The 24290-nt window shown below is 42.5% G+C and overlaps 1 protein-coding gene across 2 annotated transcripts in view; it reads right to left on the bottom strand.

The window, feature by feature from the left end:
* JAK3 (Janus kinase 3) overlaps positions 1-24290 on the bottom strand; it is a 138665-nt gene that overhangs the window by 85974 nt on the left and 28401 nt on the right. For both annotated transcript variants that reach the window (XM_033957213.1, XM_033957214.1), the window contains exons 10-14: positions 15952-16135; positions 8307-8428; positions 7158-7289; positions 6104-6188; positions 5605-5738 (exon numbers count right to left, since the gene is read on the bottom strand). In XM_033957213.1, the coding sequence (XP_033813104.1) occupies positions 5605-5738; positions 6104-6188; positions 7158-7289; positions 8307-8428; positions 15952-16135 (657 nt within the window). The remainder of the gene's footprint in view (positions 1-5604; positions 5739-6103; positions 6189-7157; positions 7290-8306; positions 8429-15951; positions 16136-24290) is intronic.

The raw sequence follows: 24290 nt of genomic DNA, 5'->3' as shown, positions 1-24290 counted from the left end.
AATTGTAAATGTAAAAAAAAAAAAGAAGGAGCTAGACTATGTACAATATTAAGAGCCAATACACAGAGCTTATAACACTATTTTATATCCCCCCCCAAAAATGGACAAGAGCCAAAGAAGAATTCTTCAAATTCCTCACGGCGAACACCATAAGAGGACCGTATAATCTGCTGTTGAGCGACATAAACATTCACCTAGAACAAGTGAAAAAACCAGAGGTGATTGAAATTGATACGTTTCTAACTACCCTCGGTTTTACAACACCAGATACGGAGGAAACATATGAAAAGGGACACCAATTAGATATAGTCACTTTTTCCCACAAAGACATCCCAGAACCAAAAATACAATATTGTACAGGAACATGGGAGAAATGTATATGGTCCGATCATTATATCTGCAATTTCGATTTACGCTGGAAAAAGAAACAATCATTTGCAAAACACATAAGCAAAAACATAAAGAAAAAACAGTCATCAGCAGAGGCATCATAAATCCAACCGAATTCTGGGCACATTATGAGCTATATCTCAAAATTAAAGAAGAACAGGACTTCCCCACTAAATGGGGAGAGTTCAGCAAAGAAGTGTTAAACCGAAAGAGTGGTTTGATGCTGAACTACTAATTCTTAAACAGGAACTCAGAAAACTAGAAAGAACATGGCTCAAAACAGACAAAGAGGAAGATAAAAATAAATGGAAACAAAAAATGAAAAAATACAAAACCCGGATAAAAGAGAAACGTTGTTTTTGTTCTATATGCACTGATCCACTCAACTGAAAAAAGTGACTCCAGAGTCATTCATAACAGAACAATGTAAAATCTTAAGAAAACGCCACTTATCTGAAGGCAATTGTAGCCTGGAGAAATGCCGACGCGGCCAGCGTTTCGTGAAATTATATTCTTATCCGCTGCATCAGGGCCATAGATTAGGCATTACAGGCTTCTGCATATGTATGTAACGTGTTTTCTTCTGTATGCAGAAGCCTGTAATGCCTAATCTATGGCCCTGATGCAGAGGATAAGAATATAATTCTGCGAAACGCTGGCCGCGTCGGTATTTCTCCAGGCTACAATCGCCTTCGGCATTTTTCCAGGCTACAATTGCCTTCAGATAAGTGGCGTTTTCTTAAGATTTTACATTGTTCTGTTATGAATGACTCTGGAGTCACTTTTTTCAGTTGAGTGGATCAGTGCATATAGAACAAAAATCATGAAAACTTAGTATTTATAAAATGTTTAAACGTAGTATTTAAAATAAGTTTGATCAAAAGTTTGAAAAAATCATTGCTTGTTTAAGTGAACTCTTTCAGTTGAGCTTACATTATTGAAAAATCAGTTTAACTAAAAGGAAGAGTTTCACTAAACAGGTTTTTGGCCAATGACTGGAACCCGGAGCTTATAAACTACGCCGAACAACTCAGTCTATGATATCATGACTGTGCGTAGGCTCCATTTCTGGCTCCTCTTATGACACATGTGGAACGAGCCTTTTTGTTGATATTGCTTTTATCCAAAACATTTTTAATAAATTACTACCAAAAGTCAGAGAACATTGAGTTTCCACAGTCTCGTTTGTTTGGATCTGTTCTTCTCCTGTGGAAACTTGGGTCTTCTTGTTTTTGCTGCTCTTGGGAGTCTGTTCTGAGGCAAAACTATTTGACTATTTTACTGTTTTTTTAATCTGTAATTTCTTTTACTTTATTGTATGGTGTTCTTTTCTTTTATATATTTTTGTAAACCGCACTGATATTATAACGAAGTGCGGTCTATAAATACTACTAAGCATAAACAGAACGAGGAAGCTATAGAATTAACTGTCCTCTGTCACTCTCTTCTCTTTAGGGATGCACTGAACCCGGTTTGGTGTCATAAATAACCTGTGACCAGTCTGACATTTTACTTAATCCCTTTCCTGATCTCAGTTATGCAACATACTGTGACAGAGTCCACAAGGTCTAAATGTGCCCTTCAATAATGTGTTTCCTTCTGCTTTGAAGAGAGCACCAGGTAGCTCCAGCAGCTACTTCCTAATTCTTGCATTATGAAACATAGGCTCAGATGTATTAAAGGGGTTTTCCCATTTTGTGACTAGAAGGAAAACATTTGATACACCTGAGCCTTTAGTGCAGGGGTGGGTGACCACAGTTCAATTTTCAAGATTTCCACAGTGAATATGCATGAGATTTTATTTCTTTATTAAAAAAATTTCTATACCGTCTAATTCCTAGGCTGTTTACAAATATGCACGTACAGTACATAATAGCTAAAACAGCCCAAGAAAGGAACAAATCATCTAAACTTTAAATGCACAGTGATTCCTTAAACAGGACAAATCAGACCCTATAAAAAAGCATTGACAAACAATGGTGTTTTGAGGAGTTTCCTAAAAGTTCCTCTATCAGCGCATTTTCTCAACTGCTCTACAGGTGAATTCCATAATGTCACTCCTGCACACCAGAAGGTCATTGCACAAGTTTCGACATATTATGGATTAACATTAGCCTTTAACAAAGCAGAATTTTCAGAACGTAGGCTGATAAGTAATAAGAACATAAGAAGTTGTCTCCGCTGGGTCAGACCAGAGGTCCATCGCGCCCAGCAGCCCACTCCCACGGCAGCCCATCAGGTCCATGACCTGTAAAGTGATCCTCTGCCTGAAACCCTTCATTCCCCCTTTTCCTTCTATCTATTAACCTTTCATAGTCCTATCTCTACCCCTATCTGTATCCCTCAATCCCAGAATCCTTCAGGAATTTATCCAATCCCTCTTTGAAACCCCGTAATGTACTCTGTCCTATCACAACCTCCGGAAGTGTATTCCAGGTGTTCACCACCCTCTGAGTGAAAAAGAATTTCCTAGCATTGGTTCTGAACCTGTCCCCTTTCAATTTCTCCGAGTGCCCCCTTGTTCTTGTGGTTCCCAATAGGCTGAAGAATCTGTCCCTCTCTACCTTCTCTATGCCTTTCATGATCTTGTATGTCTCTATCATGTCTCCTCTGAATCTCCGCTTCTCCAGGGAGAAGAGCCCCAGTCTTTCTAACCTGTCTGCGTATGAAAGGTTTTCCATACTTTTTATCATTCTTGTCGCTCTTCTCTGAACCCTCTCAAGTATCGCCATGTTCTTCTTTAGGTACGGTGACCAATATTGGACACAGTACTCCAGATGCGGGCGCCCCATCGCACGATACAGCGGCATGATGACTTCCTTCGTTCTGGTTGTGATACCCTTCTTAATAATACCCAACATTCTGTTTGCTTTCTTTGAGGCCGCTGCGTATTGTGCCGTTGACTTCATTGTTGTATCCACCAGCACACCCAAGTCTTTTTCAAGGTTACTTTCCCCTAGTACTAATCCCCGCATTTTGTAGCTGAACATCGGGTTCTTTTCCCCTATATGCATGACCTTGCATTTCTCTACATTGAAGTTCATCTTACTCTTAAAATACTTTGGGATTGTACCATACAAAAATTGATGGCCTATCATTGTAGCCTTGTACTGTACTCTAAATGCTCCTGGCAACCAGTGCAATTTCTAAAGCCAAGGTGTAATGCGGGCATATTTCGGTATTCCTGCAGTCAATCTGGCAGTTGCATTTTGCACTATTTGCAATGCCCTATACCTTGTCTTAGTCATTCCTAGGTATAAGGCATTGCAATAGTCAAGGCTCGAAAAGACCACAGCCTGCACTACTGTGCGAAAATCAAAGGATGACAACATCGGCTTTACTCGCTACAGTAAGTGTGTTTGTGCAAAACATATTTGCACACTCTTTACTTTGTTTTCGTGCCGCTCATGTCCTAATGATTGCTGTCCGTCCAGTATAACAGGTTCCTGAGGAAGGGACCCAGAGTCTCCGAAACCGGGCTTGGTAGAACCTGACCCTGGCAGTGGTTTTTCTTGCCCCACTGTTGATTCCAGCTCTTCGGACCATGCCTTCAACAAGTCTGCTTTTTTTACCCTAGGAGTCGGTTAGGGGACTCCCAGAGCGTCCTACTCTGTCTTCACTTTAGCACTGTAGTATTGTGATTAATTTATATCACGTAATTATTTCATTCACTGTTTTGTGATTAATTAGAGCACACCAGAGGGGTCCAGTGATGGTGTGCAGGTGGAGGTTATTATATCTTCACCAGTGTGTGGAAAGCGCTGGAGAATTTTCTCCCTTTGCTTATCCATCACATATTATGTTTTGTATTGAATATTTGTTTAATTCTTTATTAATTTTCAAATTTTGACAGTGCAATACAACTATATTAAACATGAGCATTATACATAACACACTTAAAATACATAAAATTAATACATTACCAATCCTTTTCTCCCTCCCTTCCTCACATAACTATTACACTGCATTTGCATATATTATTGCAATATTATAGATAAATACCAAATAACTTCCCCTCCCCCCCCGGATGTATAAGGAATCTGTAAAAAGGGAGATTGCAATATTTGGTGCTTGAGACAGAGTGGGTCGCTCTGAGAGTCTATTAGACTTTTCACTGCTTTATGTGGCTTCTATTTAGTATCTTTTTGTAGTGTTTTTTTTGTAGTTATAGTGTGATTTAAATAAATCTCATCAGTGGCATAGTAAGGGAGTTGCAGTCTTCCTTGTGGCGCTGGCACCCCTCCTGCTCTCCGCCCTACTCCCACTCCTCCCCCTGCCGTGCATGTACCCCTTCCCTTCCCCCCTGAACCTTTTTAACTTCAGCGCGAGCAGCCACAAACTAGCTGCTTGTGTCAACTTCGGCACTCTCGCTGACTTCACTTCCGAGACCCGCACCTAGGAAGTGACGTCAGAGAGAGTGCCGAAGCTGACGGAGCAGCAAGTGTATGGCTAGTTGTGCTGAAGATAAAAAGGTACGGGGGATGTGCGTGCGGGGGTGGTGCGTGCGGCGGGGGTGTGGGGTGCGGAGAAGGGCACTACTGCCCCAGGCACTGCTCACCCCCGCTAAGCCACTGGATCTCATGCATTTTCTTATGGAAATCTTGAAACTCTAACCAGGTTGTGGCCTTCGAGGACCGTGGTTGCCCACCCCTGCTCTAGTGAATAGCACTCAGATTTTATACACATCTATCATGTTTCTCCTCAGTGTCAACTTCAAGCTTTTCCTAGTTTTTTAATCTCTTCCTATGGAAGTTGTTTCACACTCTAATAGAAACAAAAGGAAAAGGTAAATATGATGTCCAAACCAATTGCACCAATTTTATTGTGTACGGTAAAACACTTGTCTAGTTCCTCTGCTGTTTTCCAGTAAAAACCCCCATCCGGAGTCTTAGGCCTCCATCCCAGTGCATTCTGGGATGCATTGGGAATGGCCTAATACTCTGATTGGCCAGATCCCTAAGGTCACTCCCATGGGGTTGTTTCGGGGGTGCCGGCAGTAGGGAATGGGGATGCCTCCTACCTGCGCTACCCCACTGGGCTGAGCATAGACAGAGTTTGCTTAAACAGGCATAATATATTAAGACTTACCGTAATTGTACCTAGTCAGGAGTTAGGAATTTTCAAATTTCCTCCTGATCCTAATTCAGTATTTATAGGGTACTCTAAAGCTAGTCTGTGGCCTGCATCAATGGATGTGTGGCTCTGGTGACTCACCAGGAAGCTGAGGGTATACGCAAGCTGCTTGGCCACTTCAAGCTTCCACCTGGCCGTGATCCGACTGCCGTCCTTCTGTTTCTTCAGATAAATGTCCAGAGGTCCAAGCTTTACATATTCCTGGACCATGATACCTGCAAAGCCGAAAAGAAGCAGCATACCTGAGACTGAGCTGTAAAACCACCTCCATAAGGTTGTCTGCAATCATGGAGAAGCAGCATACTGAACCTCAAACATACCTGCACCAGGATACCCACAATCAGGGAGGAGAAAACAGCTGAGCCTGTATCAGGATACCTAAATGAAGTGCAGGTAGGCTACAGCTCCCACTGACCTGCTATTCTCTGTATAAATGCAGAGGAGATGGGGGTGGGGGTGGGGGAGGGGGAGGGTTGTGATTTAAGTTTTTAAAGTTTTTTTTAAGTTTATTAGGATTTGATATACCGCTTATCAAGGTTATCTAAACGGTTTTTACAATCAGGTACTCAAGATCACTTACTGTCTGTCCCCACGCAGATTCCATGCAGCAGGACGAGATGTTTGTGGGAGATCAGACTCATCACACTGGCTGCTTCCAGAAAGGACTGTACCAAAGAATTAGAATCCAGAAACAAAATCTTCAGGATAAGCTTTTACTCATATTACTACTACTATTTATTATTTTTATAGAGCTGAAAAGGCATACGCAGCGCTGTACATGTTAACATACAGTAGACAGTCCCTGCTCAGAAGAGCTTACAATCTAATTTAGACAGGAAATTACAGGGTTAAGGAGATTATGGTAGAGGAAATGATACAGTGGGCATAGGTATCTGACAGCATTGAGTGGGAGTTAAGAGTTGAAAGCAGTTTCAAAAAAGTGGGCCTCATCTCCCACCACCCCTCCCATCCAGCCCACTTGTCTCTTTCTCTTCCTCCCTCCCATCTCTGCTTTACTGTGTTACTCGGGAAACAATCCAGGATAACCTTATACAGCATGGGAGCCAACTTTTCAAAATTATTGGGGGTTCCAGACCCAATAGAAATTATCTCTCCCTGGACACAGCAAGGAATTTTTCAAAATTGGGGGTTTTCAAGCACCCACAGAGCTGGTTCCTATGTTATACAGTGCTAAACAATTTCCAAGGCCCTGAACAAGAAACTGGAGAACAGAAGTGAGGTGGAAGAAGGTGAGATAGAAGCTAAGGGAGTGAAAGGATAGAGTGGAAGAGGGGCTGGAGAAGGGGAGGGGAAGCTGGAGAGGAACGGAAGGGAAGTCTGGAGAAGGTAAGAGGAGAGGGAGACTGGAAAAGATAACAGGGAGGCTGAAAAGGGGAGGCAGGAATAGAGAAGGAGAAGGGGAGGGGAGGCTGGAAAAGATAAGCAGAAAGGATGGGGAGACTGGAGAATGTAAGAGGAAAGGGAGGCTGGAGAAGGAGAGGAAAGGTAGAAAAGGTCTAGGGGAGGCTAGAGATGAAGGGGGGGAGAGGCTGGCGAAGGCAAGGGGAGGGAGAGGCTGGAGGTGGTAAGGGGAGGGAGAAGCTGGTGAAGGGCAGGCATGGTCTAGGCCCCACCTCATTGAAGTTCCTGTATGTGATGTCCAGCACCTTCAGCAGTACGTCCGTCTCGTAGCTCTCCTCATTATCAATGTCTCGCTTGATGCCCCGGAAGATCTTAGTGAAGGATCCCTGCCCCAGGCTCTCACCCTGACGTGCATAGAAGGAGAAGGGAAGAGACATTAAATCAAACACCTATGTATGTGCACATAACACGTCAGCTGTTCCCACAGATGCACAATGCACTATGTACACAGCATAACCTGGTAGACAGAGTACACATAGGGGTCATGTTATAAAGTGTTTCTACGTATAAAGCCTATGTTACATGCATCCAGCACTCTTCTAAAATTGGGTACTACATATATGTGTGTGTGTAAAAAGGACATGCACAGAAAGTCAGCACCAGCTTTTCAATGATCTGTTTATGAGCGCTCCTGGGGTTGCGTTTTGGGTAGAGTGGAGGTGAAGTTATGTTAATATGTGCGTATACGAACTGCTTTTAAGAAGCGATCCCCTTTCCTGATGTTATATCCTTCCCCTCTCTTCCGCTCTTTTTAATTTGCTTTTTTATTTTTAACGATGTAATTATTAACTTTCCCTTCTCCCTTTACCCCCAAACTCACGTTTGTTTTTGTAATCTGTACATGTTAATGTTTACACTTCCCCTACCCTCATAATAATTTAATTTTAACTTTTCATTTTTTTTAACGTTGTAAACCGGCCAGGTGTTCTTCGATGGTCGGTATATTAAAATTAATAAACTTGAACTTATTTTATGAAATAGACAGGAATAAACCCAGAGCGCTGCACATATTCACACCCTTTCTGGAGCAGATGCAAATTTGTGTCACAATTTCTGCTCTGTTGGGGCTGATCTGGGAGACTGTTTTATGACGGCCCACAGTCTAAATGAGAATGCCCTTCAGCATTAAAACCCACTGAGTAGTTTCAAATTGGTAGGATAAGACATTTGAAATACTGAATAAATAGACATTACCCCATAGTACACACATAGAAGGCATGTAGCACACACGGATCATCCCTTGACACATACACACACACACACACTTACAGAGCATAACCCCTGGTACACATACACACACTGCACAATACACCCTTGGTATGCTCATGCACACACATAGCACGTGTGGTACTTTGGCATACCCAGATGATGGTCTCTGGCCTGATGTTCTGGAATGTCATCTGACTGATGTTGCGCCGACATTTGGTGGGGGAGGTCTGGGGCTGGGGGCAGCTGCCTCTCATAATCAACAAATTGGATTTTTCTAAGATGAGAGTGAAAATCAGAGCAGAGGAGGAGAGAAAGTGTCAGGTCAGGTGAGCAAAGCATGTCAATCTTCTACAGGTCACAGGAAGAACCTTCTGCTACAGGGCCTAGGACTAGAGGCCACTAAAGAGATCTGAGAAGATAGTTTTGGGATTATTTAGAGATAATCCTCAAACATACATAGAAATCCCACTACAGGGAGCTGTCAAGAGAATGGAGGTTGGTTTCTGAGACCCCTTATCCTCCATTCTCTTGACAGCTCCCTGTAGTGGGATTTCTATGTATATACCAGGATTAGAGGCCCAAGATCATGGATTTGAACTCACAAATCTCGGTGTCTCTGCAGGCTCCCTCTCCCTTTCCTCTCTATACTGTGAAAAGAGATCTGGAAGACACAAGCTAGTCAGATCTCCAGTCCCTCCTGTCGTCCAGCATTTTAGTTTATATGCAGTGGTGTGGTAAGAGGACGGTCTGATCTGGGCGCCATGTTGATGGGGGCGCCGCATCCTTTCTCTTTTCCGTCCCCCAGCTTATTCCCATTTCTCCCCCTCCACGTGTGCGCCCCCCTCCCCTTCTCCTATACTTCTAGTTGGTTGTTGTTTGCGATGGTCGACAATGCGTTCTCTGCGGCCCCGTCGGCTCTCCCACTAATGTCATTTCTGGGTGCCACGCATAGGAAGTGACATCAGAGGGAGAGCCGACGTGGTTACAAGGAGCATGTTGTTGACCACTGCAAGCAACAACTTCAACTAGAGGTACAAGGGAAGGGGGGGCACGTAGCAGGCGAGGTCAGGATAGGAACAGGGGGGGGGAGCCAGAGACAAGGCCAGGTAAGGGGTGCCACTGCCCCGGGCGCCCCTCACTCTCACTGCACCACTGTTTATTTATTGATTTCAGTTTGATAATTTGTATCGTCAATGAAGCACTGTGCTAATCATTGATAACATACGATCAGTTTCTTTCTAATACCAAATCAATTCTAATCAACATAAGATTAGTTTCTAGCGGATCATGTGATAACAGGAGATCCAGAAGGACATGGAACGAAGAGACCCCAGCAGATTCTTTCAGAAAATCTGTACAATTTGCCCTGTTTTTGGAGGATCTGGCAGAAGGGCCGAGTGGGAGAAATAAAGCAGAGGGAATGGCAGGCTATTTATTTATTTATTTTAAAAATGCCTTTCCTGCCTAAGACTTAGGCAGATTTCAACCAATGTACATAATCTCTTTACATTGCGCTGTGTTGTCCGAACCATGACAGCCAAGCCACTGTGGAGCAGCACTGAAAAAGGTAACTGGAGTGATCCCAGGAAGGTAGCGGATACCCAAAAAGTGGCAGCAGTGCTTTCAGATGCTATGATCGCTGAGATCTCACGGAGCATCTTGACAGCACTGGAAGACTGTCTGGATAAGCTCCAATTTAAGATTTAACCAGCAGGTATAAAGGCCTGCAGAGACTGAACAGCAAGTGGCTCAGCTGACAAAGGGTGCAATGAGTCAGATGTAAGAGGTTGTTTTCAGAGGTTACGAATGATTAGATCAATTTCCCCCCTTTTTGGACTCATCATCACTTAATATCCTTGTACATTCGCTGATCATTTCGAAGTTAGACTATTGCAACTCGCTCTATAAAGGAATAGCTCTTAAAGAAATACGTCAACTACAACTAATTCAAAACACCTCAATTAAGATTATAACGAATAGGAAAAAATTTGATCATGTGTCGCCTCTTCTTAAAGAAGTTCATTGGCTTCCAATTGTTCACGGAATCTCCTACAAAATAGCAATATTAACATTCAATATATTAACAACCAAAGCTCCATCATTCTTAGAAAGGTACATTATTCCATATATTCCTACTAGAAGTTTGAGATCAGAGGACAAAAACCTTCTAGTAATTCCATCACTTAGTATAATAAATACAAGACAAGATACAATCTTTGCAGTTATAGCGCCCAGAATATGGAATTCCTTACCATCATTTATTAAGGAAGAAAAATCACTAAGTACATTTAAAGGACTGTTAAAATGCTGGTTGTACAAGGATGCTTTTGAGACCTAATTACTGGAGTCTCTATCGATCCCATTTCTTGCTTAAACTCATTAGTCCTCTGTCTTTGGCTCTGAGAAATTAAATTTTAAAAAAAAGTTCTTAACTTTCTATTACACTTTTATCAATACTTTTAAAGTTTCTTCCTTGTATGTATCCTTTACTATACTTATTGTAGTTCTCCCTACTTCCCTTATGTATTGGTACGTCAGGTCCATTTGTGTTGGTTTTAATTAATAATTAAGACCCTGTCTTAAATTGTAAATCACTTTGAATTAATGATATTGCGATACATCAAAATTTTAACAAAACTTGAAATTTGCTGAGTTGCAAAAAAATCAAACCAAAAAAACAGGAGCAAAAGGAACAAACACCAGAAACAGTAAAAAATCATGAACTGAGGGCATTAGTGGAGTGCTGGCTCCCTCAGAGATTGGGTCTGCAGAAAGGGAATGAAAGAGTGCACATTATAGGGCTCCCACAGGAGCAAGGAAGCAAATCAATATTGGTAATTACCCAGATTTCAAACTGGGTAGTAAAATGCCACTTATGAGGGCCTTTTGGAAGGAGAAGGAGGTGTGTTTTGTGGGACAAACTCTTGTTTTTCAGCAGTTCATCAAGTCGTTAGGACTCGAACACAAGTCAATGGCACCTTACATAACACGCTGACAGCACTATGCAGAATAAAGCAAGCCCTCCTGTTTCAAGTTTCAAGTTTATTTTATTTCAAGTTTCAAGTTTATTTAATTCTTGATATATCACCTATTTTGAATATTCTAAGCGATGTACATAATATGATAAAACAGAAAAACGTTAATATACACTTAAAAACAGCAATTTTCAATATTGACTAACAAGAAAGCGAGGAAAAAGGGGGTAAAGTTACAATAAGGGCATAGAAAAAAAGGGAAAAACGAAAGGTTGGGTAAATAATTACAAGGCACTCTTTGTGAATGTTAATTTAAACAAAGTAGATAAATTAGAATTTTTTAAAGGTCATAGGCATCCCTAAACAAATAAGATTTTAAAAAATTTTTAAAAGCTGAGAAATCTTGTTCCATTCTAATGTACTGGGGAAGGGAGTTCCACCATTGTGGACCTGCGACAGTGAAAATATCTGCTCTTCTCGTACCGATGATTTTTAGAGAAGGGATAGATAGTAAATTTGATTCGGATGAACGTAAAGATCGTTGTGGTTTGTAAGGGATCAGTGATTTTGATATGAATTGTGGTTCGCTAGATGTTAGAGTCTTAAAGATTAAAAACATTATTTTGTACATTATCCTATGGTTAATTGGTAACCAATGCGCGTCTATCATCAGTGGGGATACGTGGTCAAATTTTTTGACATTGTAGATAAGTTTGATAGCCGTATTCTGGATAATTTGGAGTCGCCTTCTTTCCTTCTGAGTGATGTTTAAAAATAAAGCATTGCAGTAGTCGATTTTAGCAATGATAAATGAATGTATTAGGATTTTTAAAGAGGAAGGATTTAGAAATTTGGAAATGGCTCTTATCTGGCGTAGTTTGAAGAAACAGTTTTTAACGATAGAAGAGATATGTTCATGATAAGATAAACTGTCATCAAGTATAACCCCGAGAATTTTAATTGAAGCTTCAGTACTGATAGGAAAGTTATTAAGCAAAGCTGAGGGTCCAAAGCGCAGGAGAGATGAAGGTGGAACGCATGAGGTACTTGGACCAGGCAAAGCAGCAGGAAGGCAGAGATCAACGAATGGGCCAGCTACAGTATGAGGACGACAGATCAGAAATATCTAAACCCTGAGATATGTTGAAGCTTTTAAAATTACAGTTCGGTCTGTCGAATTAAACTATAATACTGCAATGTGTAGGGTGGACAGAACACAATGCTTATATTAGGAACATGGACTTCCTCTGCATCCATGCAGCCTCTATGGCTAACGTCTAACATTTGAAAGGGGATGCAAAGGGAGTTCCTGGGGCAGGAGCTCTGAGTTTAAAGGGGACCAAACAGATGTTGGCTAGTGTTACCAACTTTTGGCCAGAGAAAACAAAGATACTTACCTGTAATGGGAGTTCTCCATGGACAGCAGAATAAGTCAGCCACATGTAGGTGACATCATCCAGTGGCTCCCATTGGACAGAAATGTACTGCAAAAGCTCAGAGAGATTTTTTTTTTTTAAATCTCTCTGAGTATGTGCAGTTGCTATTCCTGCCAGGCGAGCCTGGGCCATCCCACTAGGGGGTCCCAGCTAGGGAGCAGATCATCTGACGAGGAGAGGTGGGTGGGTTGTGTGGCTGACTTATCCTGCTGTCCACTGGGAACTTCCATTGCAGGTAAGTAACTTCATTTTCTCCTAGGACAAGCAGGATGTGTCAGCCACATATAGGTTACTCGAGCCACGAGATGTAAGGGGAGCCAGGTGAACCTTAGCAATCAATATTTGCATCTCTTGTAATGCTGTGGAAGGAGGAATTGGCCCATCCTAGTGTTGTGGGACATTAGGTAAACTCTGAAGGTCGCATGTTTTAGACCCCAGTTGATTAAGCTCCACGTGGGATTAGCACAAGCACATCCCAGTGTCCAAGTGTCCAAGAGAGAAGCATAAATGAAATGGGATGTCCACATGCATCCGAGATGTAGCCTTTGCACCTCAGCTATGGCCTTTTTAGAGACTTAACTATGAAGCATCAGAGTGTCAGCCCATCTGAGCTTCATCCTGTGCCCCTACAGGAAGGTCACATGTGATATTGAATGAAAAATAGGAGAGAAACTTGACTAAATGCAGTAGGGCTGATCCAACCTCGCTGGTAAAGGAGGTGTTTAATGAGTGGGCTAGATGTTCGATGTGGTTTCAGCCTAAAGATGTGATATTTGGTGTCAGAACCCGGTCCTGTCTATCTGGGAGGAGGAGATTCTCCCTTGCAGGTACTGCGCTTTAGAATGGATCCAAGACCTGGAATGCCTTGTGGGGCAATAGGGATTAAAGGACGTGTGGGTGGGAGAACATGCTGTTGATTTACATGTCCTTCAAGCAGTTGCAATACATGCACTTCAAGGAAACTGAGTGCAAGAGGGCCATGGTGGTGGCCATGGCATGGATGGGTGAGCTTGCGCTCTGACTAGGACCACCAGGTAAATGACTGGGGTTTCTTCATCTGATCAATAGCTCAATGAAGGGGGGGGGAGCAAAGTAGGAAAATGGAATGGTTAATCTTCCAGGATGAGGTTTGAACACAGCATGACCTTCTAGCCCCAGGATATATGTAATCCATCCACTCTTGTAGTTCACTGATTTGTTCAGTAGATGTAGTGGTAGCCTCTGCCCATGGCCCAATGGGTAGTAAGATAAACTGTGAGTTGTAAAACGATGTTGAGATCAGTGAGGATGGTGATCTGATTAGATGGTTGAGGCTCAAAATGCAAAACTGGTTTATTATTCAGCTGCTTGTGATAGACTTGTGCTAAGCTGTTTTAAGAAACAGTGGGAATATTTTGCCATGAAGCACTGGCTCTGCTAAGCCATGAAATGCAGCAGTGTTGGATGTATTGGCTATATTTCTGACTTTTAAGAATTAGAAACTTGCGGTATGGACTATTGAATGGATAAGCTGAGAAGATTACAGCTTTCATTTACCGATAGAACACATAAGATAAGTGGTTTTTGTGCTTTCCTACCTATATAGTGGAATATTGCATTTTTTTTAAATATTTGAATAGTGCACATATCATTAAAATAAAAATTACAGTGGGGAGGTTATTATGCCAATGACTGGAAAGGAGAGAATATTTGAGTGCTAATGGTCACCCAGAAAGTACTCCCCGGGCATCTCTGAGGCTTTTCCTACCCTTGGGGGTTTTTGATTGCTTGAAGTGGAACTTGGAGAGTTACTGTTTCTTGAAGTGGTGGTTGATTTTTGTATAGGCTGTAGTAGTAGTCAGAAGAGCTTTGGTGTGAGATGCCCTGCGGGGGTGTCAAGCAGGAGCACAAATCGTTGTGCAATGGAGAATCCCCAATCCGGGATCTTTCTCACTCAGATGTCAATGGTATCTTGAGGCTCCTGGGAATAAGGCTAGGCTTTCAACATCCAGGTAGCTCTATGAGTTTACTGGCCCAGTCCTGAGAGATGAGATGAGTAGCTGGATAAGTGAGGGCTGATCATTGACAGTGAGGCATGTTGTGCCATATCTTCTGGGGAGGGGTGCACAAGGATAGGTGATTGTGTACAAGTGGTTGTGAAGAATATGAGTTGTGCTAGCATTGAGATGCTATTTGGAGCAGAGGGTGGGGTATTATGTCTTTTGCTCACTGACCAACTGGTCGATGGTGAGCATTCCCCACTGATGGAGGAACCTCAAAGGATACAGCTGCTGATTTCAATTGTTCATAAGGATGTTCCGCTCCCTTGGCCGAAGGGTCAATTGGGAGGGGTTTGCAGAGTTCTAAATCTGGTTGACCAGAGAGTGATATTGTGTGGCTCTGCTTACTGAAGTTCAACATTGTGGCTTGGTAGTTTCATGGTGATATATGACTTGAAGGCTTTGGGTGTATTGCCCCTGGCTCAGGGTTGCAAGAGAGGTAGCTAGACTGAGGGCTGCCCAGGCCGAGACAGGTCACAGGAATTCCAGGTACAGAGAATAAGCCTTGGTCTCATCCAGGTCCAGCATGCTGGTGTTGTGAGCAGCTCTGGCCCTTTGAAGTTTTAAGGCAGAGAGGCATTATGTTGCTGATCCCTGTCAGCCAGTTGCGGCTTTTGTTAGGTCTTCCTTGTTGACATATGGAACTAAGAAATTACTGGGACAGCCCAAGGTACATCAGCGGGAATGAGCCATCCAAGCAGGACCTCTTTGTTTGGCGGGGCTTGGGAATCCTTGCCAGCTGATATATGTACGTATTGGATTTGGTGTCATGGGAGAGGGGTGTGTGTGTGGGGGAAATAGCATGTGCCCACTGAAAGTAGCACCTCAGGCTAAGCCGCTGACACTGTCAATCCTAGATCTACAATGTTGAAGATTCCTAACAATTTAAACCCCGTCAAGTTGGTTGTTCATCGATATTCAGTGACACTTAACTGGACAGCACTGTTGAATATCAGCTCTAACTGGCAAAGTGAAACTGGCCAGTTCAGGGGTGGTCTTTGGGTGGAGTTGGGGGTGGTCCCAGAAATTATGTGGGCACCGGTGATATTCAATGCTGGGGGCAGCATAGCTAACCGAGCATGTAAATGGCAGTCTTAACACTGACAGTTAGCTTTGTTAGCCCCAGAACTGAATGTCGGCCATACCTGTATAACTTCTGGGCATCAAGGCTATCCCGGATATTCAATGCCAGTGCCTGGATGTGGGAATATCTAGGTCTAATTTTGCCAGCGACACCCAGTATTTAAAGAACACTAACCGCCGGTGGCTGAATATTGACACCTTCATAAATATCATCCATCCTCAGAGGAGCAGTGTACTACCACATCTTTCCTGTACCATACTTACCTTTGGGCATGGGTGGGTAGCAGCTCTGGAGTTGGATGGTGACTTTCTTGGCATGCAGAGTTGCGCTCTGATAATACTCTAGCAGTTCCTTCAGGCTGTAGAAGTGCCGAGTGACACCAAGCAAAGAGTAGCCAGAGTCCGTCTTGGTGATTAGGCAATCTTTGTAGTCCCTGCCCAAGGGAGTCTGGCAACAGGTAGGAAGGGACACAAGGGAAACCGTTTCACAATGTAACCAGTCTCAAACAAGCCTAGCTGACATTATCTGGCAACTCTACGGTCAAAGAAGCAAAGCCCTCAGTAAACTCAGCAGCACTGCCAAGTTACCCAGTTCTATGAGGGAGGCTTTCCTGGATTTCAGGCAACCCGACCTTGATGCATTATGGGACCTCCTGCACTTATGTCAATGGGTAAAGTTGGGGACTTGAAATCCCACACTGCTTTGAAAATGCAAATTCAAAACTAGGACAGGCCAAAAAGACTCCCTCCTGGAACTAGGAAGTAGGCAGCTCTGGCCTGAGCATGCCAAGTCTCAGACAGAGAAGAGCAGTGTCACTCAGGAAAGAAAATGAAATCTGAAGGAGCTGTATGCAATAGGAGAGAAGCTGATGTACATGGACCAGGAGAGGGGACTTTAGAATGATGGTGTCCAAGGATCTCAAGGTAGTGAGATGATGTGACAAGGTGGCCTAAACTAGAAAGACATAACCGGCAAAAAGGAAATGTTAATGCCCTGTGCATATCATTGTTCAGACCTCACTTGAAGTACTGTGTTCAGTTTTGGAGGCATCTTGCTAAAGATATAAAAAGACCTGAAGCAGTTCAGAGAAGAGAGTCCAAAATGGTATGGGGTCTGCCAGAAGTTGTATATGAAGAGCATAGAAGACCTGAATATGTATACCCAAGAGCAGTGTCTCGAAAAATTTTCCAAGCTATGGCACACTAAATTCGGGACCACAGCTGGAGGGTCTCCGCACATTTGAAGACATCAACATGATGACGTCACGTGCAAGTATGATATCATCATGTTGATGTCTTCGCATGTGTGGAGGCCCTCCAGATGGGGTCCTGAGCTTGTTAACCCTAAAATGACGACTCCAGAAAAGGCACCAGCGAGGAGGAGAGGTGCTGGCTGACTTGCCTATATGATGTGCCTCTCACGGCACACCCGGAATATCGCTGTGGCACACAGTTTGCGATAGACTGCCCAAGAGGAAAGAAGGGACAAAGGAGATATGATACAGTTATTTAAATACTTCAACGGTATTATTGATCAAGCAAACCTTTTTCCTGGATGGGGAAGCAGTAAAACTTGAGAACATGAAATGAAGGTGCAAAAAGGCAAACTTAAAAGCAACATCAGGAAGTACTTTTTCATGGAACAGGAAATGGATGCCAGGAGTACCCTCCCAAGGACAAGGTGGGGGACAAAAACAGGTGTGGGATAAGCACAGAAGATCCCTATATAACAAAATTAATGAAATCAAAATCAAATTTAAGTAACATTCACACTACAACAAAAGGCATTGAGAGTTGTAACCTGCACGGGATGGTAGATACAACCCTAAACAAAGGCATTGATGGGGTATAATCTGAATGGAACAGCCAGTACAATTCTAGCCACCTTGCTGAGCAGACTATATGGACCATGCTGGTCTTTATCTGCCCCAATATATAACCCACAAAAGAAGAATAGAATTGTAACCCAAATGAAAAAAATTTCTTGTATAATTTGATTTAGAGCCACTGGGAAGTCATAAACCCATGACGTTTAATAATAGTGATAGTCAACATGAATTTTCAAAACAGTTCATACTTAAAGAAATCAAAAGAGTAATAGAAATAATGAGGGTTTTAATGGTCCTCAGTAATCACTGCTCTTGAATCGGGACATGCCCGTAATAAGAGTAGCAAGCAATTGTTACCCAGCAGGGTACTCAAACATGAAACATCCTTGGACCATACACCCACAATAAAAGTGCTAAAGTGTCATTTTTCTCAATGAACTTTGATTTGCCTGCACTAGCGGATATTAGGGAATGTTTTCAAGAGCCTAGTTCTGTTTTGGACTTTTATCACTATCCCTGAAAACAGGCGTGATCCCGGAGGATTGGAAGATAGCCAATGTTACGCCCATCTTTAAAAAGGGATCGAGAGGTGACCTGGGGAATTACAGACCAGTAAGTCTGACCTCGGTTCCGGGGAAAATGGTGGAGGCGCTGATAAAAGATAGCATCAAGGAGCATCTAGAGAGGCAAAAACTTATGAAAACAAGCCAACATGGCTTCTGCAAGGGAAGATCGTGCCTGATGAACTTGTTGCACTTCTTCGAAGGAATTAACAAACGGATGGACAAAAGGGACCCCATAGACATTGTATACTTAGACTTTCAAAAAGCCTTTGAACGCCTACTTCGGAAACTAAAGAACCATGGGGTGGAAGGAGACGTACACAGATGGATCAGGAATTGGTTGGCGGACAGGAAGCAGAGTGAAGGGCTACTACTCGGACTGGAGGAAGGTCACGAGTGGTGTTCCGCAGGGGTCGATGCTTGGACCGCTGCTTTTCAATGTAATTATAAATGATCTAGAAATGGGGACGAAGAGCGAAGTAATAAAATTTGCAGATGACACCAAGCTATTTAATGGGGCTAGGACTAAAGAGGACTGCAAAGATTTACAAAGGGACCTGAACAAACTAGGGGAGTGGGCGACGAGATGGCAGATGAAGTTCAATGTAGAAAAATGTAAAGTCTTACATGTAGGAAACAGAAACCCGAGGTACAGCTATACGATGGGAGGGCTGTTATTGAGTGAGAGTTCCCAAGAAAGGGACTTGGGGGTAATAGTGGACATGACAATGAAGCCGTCGACACAATGCACAACGGCTGCTAAGAAAGCGAATAGAATGCTAGGAATAATCAAGAAAGGTATTACAAGCAGAACGAAAGAAGTTATCCTGCCGTTGTATCGGGTGATGGTGCACCCACATCTGGAGTACTGCGTCCAATATTGGTTGCCGTACCTAAAGAAGGATATTCGAGAGGGTTCAGAAGAGAGCGACACATTTGATAAAAGGTATGGAAAACCTTTCATACGCTGAAAGATTAGAGAGACTGGGGCTTTTTTCGCTGGAGAAGCGGAGACTTAGAGGGGATATGATAGAGGCTTACAAGATCATGAAGGGCATAGAGAAAGTGGAGAGGGACAGATTCTTCAAACTTTCGACAACTACAAGAACGAGAGGGCATTCAGAAAAATTAAAAGGAGACAGATTCAGAACCAATTTTGTAAATTAATAAAAGATTGGTTAGAAGATTCAAAATTAGATTTCCTTTTTCTAACAGAAACATGGCTAATATCTAATGATGACCCAATTATAAATGAATGTGTTCCACATAGCTATAAAATCCAGAGAAGGAAAGAGGTGGGGGTTTAGCTATTATTCTGAAAGATTCCTTTGATTTTATAAAGATTTATTAATTTTCTTCTAATGATTGGGAAATATTAACTTGTCGTTTGTCTTGTTCAGATTTAGTTGATGTTTTAATGGTAACTTTATTTTATATCCCTCTGAAGAAATGGCATATTGTAAAAGATGATTTTTATGAATTTGTTTTATCTCATTCAATTGCTGGTCCATATAATTTAATACATGGCGATTAGACCAGAAGGAAAATTCAGAAGTGAAGTACCTCTTTCAATTTCTTTCTTCCTTAGGATTTTCTTTACCTGGTTTAGAAAAAAACTCATATAAAAGACCACCAACTAGATTTGGTGACCTTTTCATCAAATGAATTTATTGATCCTAAGATAGGTTTCCATCACCCTATTTGGACAGAATCTATTTGGTCCAATCATTATGTTTGTAATTTTAAAATTAATTGGCAAGAAAATACATTTGGAGTGATAAATAAAAAAACCTCATGTCAATTACTAGCAGAGGTCAAATTAATCAGGCCCATTATGATTTATTATCAGCTTCGGGTCAAGAGGAGAATTTTTTTATCTGATTGGAATGATTCTCAATTATTAATATTAGATCAAATAGCACCACTTAAAATGTATTTAAAAATAATAATAATAATAATAACTTTATTTTTGTATACCGCCATACCCAGGGAGTTCTAGGTGGTTCACATCAATTAAACAAAACTTAATAAGAAATTACAAGGAACTATATTTACAAGTAATGAAGATATTGGAACAAAAATTAACAAGAAATTACAATTGATCATAGTTAAAATTGATCAAAATGAGTAGGTCATTGGAGTTAGTGAGATGGGGGAGATCAAAAAGAGGGGGGAGGGGACCGGGAGAGTTGGGTCATTTGAGGGGGGGGGGGAGGAAATGGAAGAGAGGGGATTAGGGATATTGAGCGTGGATTAAATGAGTTTTGAGTATTTTTCAGAAATCAAGGTAGGTGTGGGCCTTGAGCAGAATTTGGGCTAGCCAAGGGTTCTGTTTGGCTGCCTGGAAGGCGAAGGTTTTGTCGAAGAACCTTTTGAGGTGGCATAGTTTTAGGGAGGGGAAGGCGAAAAGATTGATTCTGCGGGAGTTCTTTTTGTTGCAGTTCAGGATGAAATGAGGGGTGAGGTAGCTCGGAGATAGCCCAAAGACAGTTTTGTAGCAGAAGCACGCGAACTTGAATAGGATTCTAGATTCAAGGGGTAGCCAATGTAGTTTGTGGTAAAAAGGGGTGATGTGTTCCCATTTGTTTAAGCCAAATATAAGGCGAAAAAACAAGAACAAGAACATCAAACAAATGGTATGACAATGAATTATTAGAGTTAAAAAGATTAGTGAGAAAGGAGGAAAAAATTTGGAGAAGATCAGGCAAGTAGGAAGATAAATCAATATGGAGATTAGAGTTAAGGAATTATAAAACCTTGATTAGGGAGAAACGAACTAAATATTATGCTCAAAAAGTAGGAAAATCTAATATAAATAGTAAAGAGTTATTTAAATTAGTCAATAATCTCTTTAATACAGAATCTAAAACAAGATCAAGGTTAGAAAGTCTACCATCAGCAGAGGCTTTAGCTCAGTACTTTGAAGCTAAGATCCATAATATAAGAATCCACTTAGATTCAACTTTGTATGCAAATTTTGAATTCTTTTCAACCCAACCAAATGAGGGAATCAGGGCTTGATATGTCCTGGTCCCAATTTAACTTTCCTGATTGGGCAATGTTTTGTAATTTATTTTCTAAGTATGCAAAAAAAATTGCCAACTTAATGATTGTTCTTCAATTGTAATGAGAAATTTATTTATTTATTTCTTCCATTTGTGCATCACACATATCTATACAAGCTCTTGGCAACAATGCTCCGCTCACTTTAAAATCTAAACTTTTTGATTGGATTGTATCATTATTAGTGGCCGGGTCGTTTCCAAGTGAGATAGGCCAGATTTTAATCACCCCTATTATAAATGATTTGAAAGAAACTATAACTAATACATCCAATTTCAGACCAGTCGTTTCTATTCCCCTATTTACAAAAGTGATTGAAGGTTTAGTAAATGTGAAATTAGTGAATTATGTAGATAAATTTGAAATTTTACACCATTTTCAATCTGGCTTCCGTTCAGGATATAGCACTGAAATAGTTATAGCTTCAATAGTAGATCATATCCATAGCCTTTTCAAATCGGGTTCAAGCGCAATTATTCTGCAACTGGATTTGAGTAGTGTTTTTGACTTAGTTGACCATGATATACTACTAGCATGTTTGGATTCCATCGGAATTTCAGGTAGGGTGTGGAATTGGTTTAAAGAGTTTTCGAAAAATAGGTCTTACCAGGTAGTCAGTGCTGGACAATACTCTACCAGATGGGTAAATGAAAGTGGAGTCCCTCAGGGTTCACCGCTTTCTCCAACTTTATTTAATGTTTATCTAGCACCTTTATGTTATTTATTACATAGTTTACAAGTAAAATTTTATGTTAACGCAGATGACATTTCAATACTTATCCTTTTAACTGAATTCACTTCAGAAGTGTTAAATTACATAACTTTTATTCATACACAAATGGAAACTTGGACATCTACATTTAGATTGAAATTAAATCTGGGTAAACTGCCATCTTTCCTGCTCAGCCCTTCTTCGACTCCAGCCACCGCAAGGGAAGGAGTTGGCCGTCGTGGGAGACCAACTCCGCCCCCAACAGCCCTTGCTGAGCCGTTCTTCAAATCTGAAAAACTGCCATCTTTCCTGCTCAGCCCTTCTTCGGCTCCAGCCACCGCAAGGGAAGGAGTTGGCCGTCGTGGGAGACCAACTCCGCCCCCAACAGCCCTTGCTGAGCCATTCTTCAAATCTGAAAAACTGCCATCTTTCCTGCTCAGCCCTTCTTCGGCTCCAGCCACCGCAAGGGAAGGAGTTGGCCGTCGTGGGAGACCAACTCCGCTCCCAACAGCCCTTGCTGAGCCGTTCTTCAAACCTGTAAAACTACTATCTTTCCTGCTCAGCCCTTCTTCGGCTCCAGCCACCACAAGGGAAAGAATTGGCCGACGTAGGAGACCAACTCCGCCCCCTACAGCCCCTGCTGAACAGTCCCCTGCCTCCACTCTGCCTGCCTGGCTTAAGTCTCCCATGTTCAAATTCCATCGTGATCTGTACAGTTTACTTGATTGCATTATAAAGGCTCTTACCCAATTAGCCACCGCTAAGCCCCTCCGCTGGAATTTGTCCAGTTACTAGTCTCTGCCCATTGCTAAGGCCCTTTTCTGACCAAAAAAAAAAAAAAATCCCACCATGAAGCCACCCCTTTGGGTCCTTATACTCCTGCTCTGCTCATCTCTCAACACCTCCCTCTGCCTGAACCCTCCCTCTCCCAACCTGCTCGACTCCTCAAATAGTCACAATTCTGGCCCTGGCACCAGAATCCCCACCCTGACGCGCCCCAGGAATCACCCCACCAGAAAAACCCCCCGCAAAGTCAATCCCACCTCTCTAAAGCCTGTCCCCCATGCTAACCTCCCCTGCCATGCCTCTAACTCTCTCACCCCTGTCCCGACCCTTTACTGCAACGCCAGATCTGCATGCAATAAAATTCAAATTCTGAAGGACCTCCTTGAGGACCTTGATCCTGGATTCCTGTGCATCACAGAATCATGGATTTCAAAAGACGACCTCTTCACACAAAACGAACTTTGCACCCATGGCTACCAAGGCCTCTTTTCACCCAGAATCAACCGCAAAGGAGATGGCCTGGCACTCCTCTACAAATCCTTCTTTGATGTCCAGCTCCTCGAGAGAGGCACCCACGCTTCATTAGAATATATGCTAGCCACAATCAATGATGAGCTCCGTCCTCACCCACTGGGCATCCTGTTACTATACCGTCCACCTATCCCTTGGTCCAATTCCTCTAACCTTGTCTTCGAGACCATAACTAATGCCTTTCTCAAATTCCAAAGATTACTAATCATCGGAGATGTTAATCTCCACCTCGACGACTCCACCAGCAAGGACACGATAGAATTCAATGATTTCCTCATCTCCCTAGGTTTCTCCCCCCCCCCCCACATCCGCTCCTACCCATGAAAAAGGGCACACCCTAGACCTCATCCAGTTCCTCGACCTCACCGCTTATAAAACGTCTGCCGAAGACACCCGTTGGGAACACGTCCCGTGGTCAGACCATCTCCTAGGGGCCTTCTGCCTCCCCATCTTCATGTCTCATCTCGGATCCCCACCCCGATCCCCCAATTCTATTACCTTCCGGAAAAAAATTTCGAGCGATCTGTTCTGGACCAAATTCCTCAACCTCCTCCCCTCCATTCCCAAGCTTGCAGACTCTGAAAACAATTGGCACAACTGGATCGCCCTTTCCAAGTCCACCTACCACTCCCTCGCCCCCCAAACCACTAAATCCATCACCTATCCCCATAAAGCCCCTTGGTACCTTCCACTCCATAGAGACCTGAAACAAAAATGTCAAGCCTTAGAGCGAAAATGGAAAAAATCCAAATCCTCATCTGACAGACAGGCCTGGAGAGTCAATATCAAACTCTACAACTCAATATTAAAAAAAGCAAGGAAGAACTTCTATGGAGACAAGATCTCCAAATCCAAAAACCAGAATGGCACATTGTTCAACATTTGGCGCTCCCTAACCACTAAAAATGACTCCACCCTTCTTCCCTCATCTCCTTCAGCCGAGGTCCTAGCAAAATTCTTCAATGATAAGATCTCTACCTTAAGGCGCTCCTTCCCGCCCGCAATCTCCTACAATTCTCTGGTGCCCCCCCGAATCCAACCCCACCCTAGCTGCTCTCAACCCCATCCCTGCTGACAGATCCTGGACTGTCTTCGAGCTCATATCTGATTCTCAGACCC

The sequence above is a fragment of the Geotrypetes seraphini genome, chromosome 8 (assembly GCF_902459505.1).
Source record: "Geotrypetes seraphini chromosome 8, aGeoSer1.1, whole genome shotgun sequence".
Classification (NCBI taxonomy): Eukaryota; Metazoa; Chordata; class Amphibia; order Gymnophiona; family Dermophiidae; genus Geotrypetes; species Geotrypetes seraphini.
The sequence above is the reverse complement of the archived record's forward strand: the minus strand, read 5'-3'. Positions and strand labels throughout refer to the sequence as shown.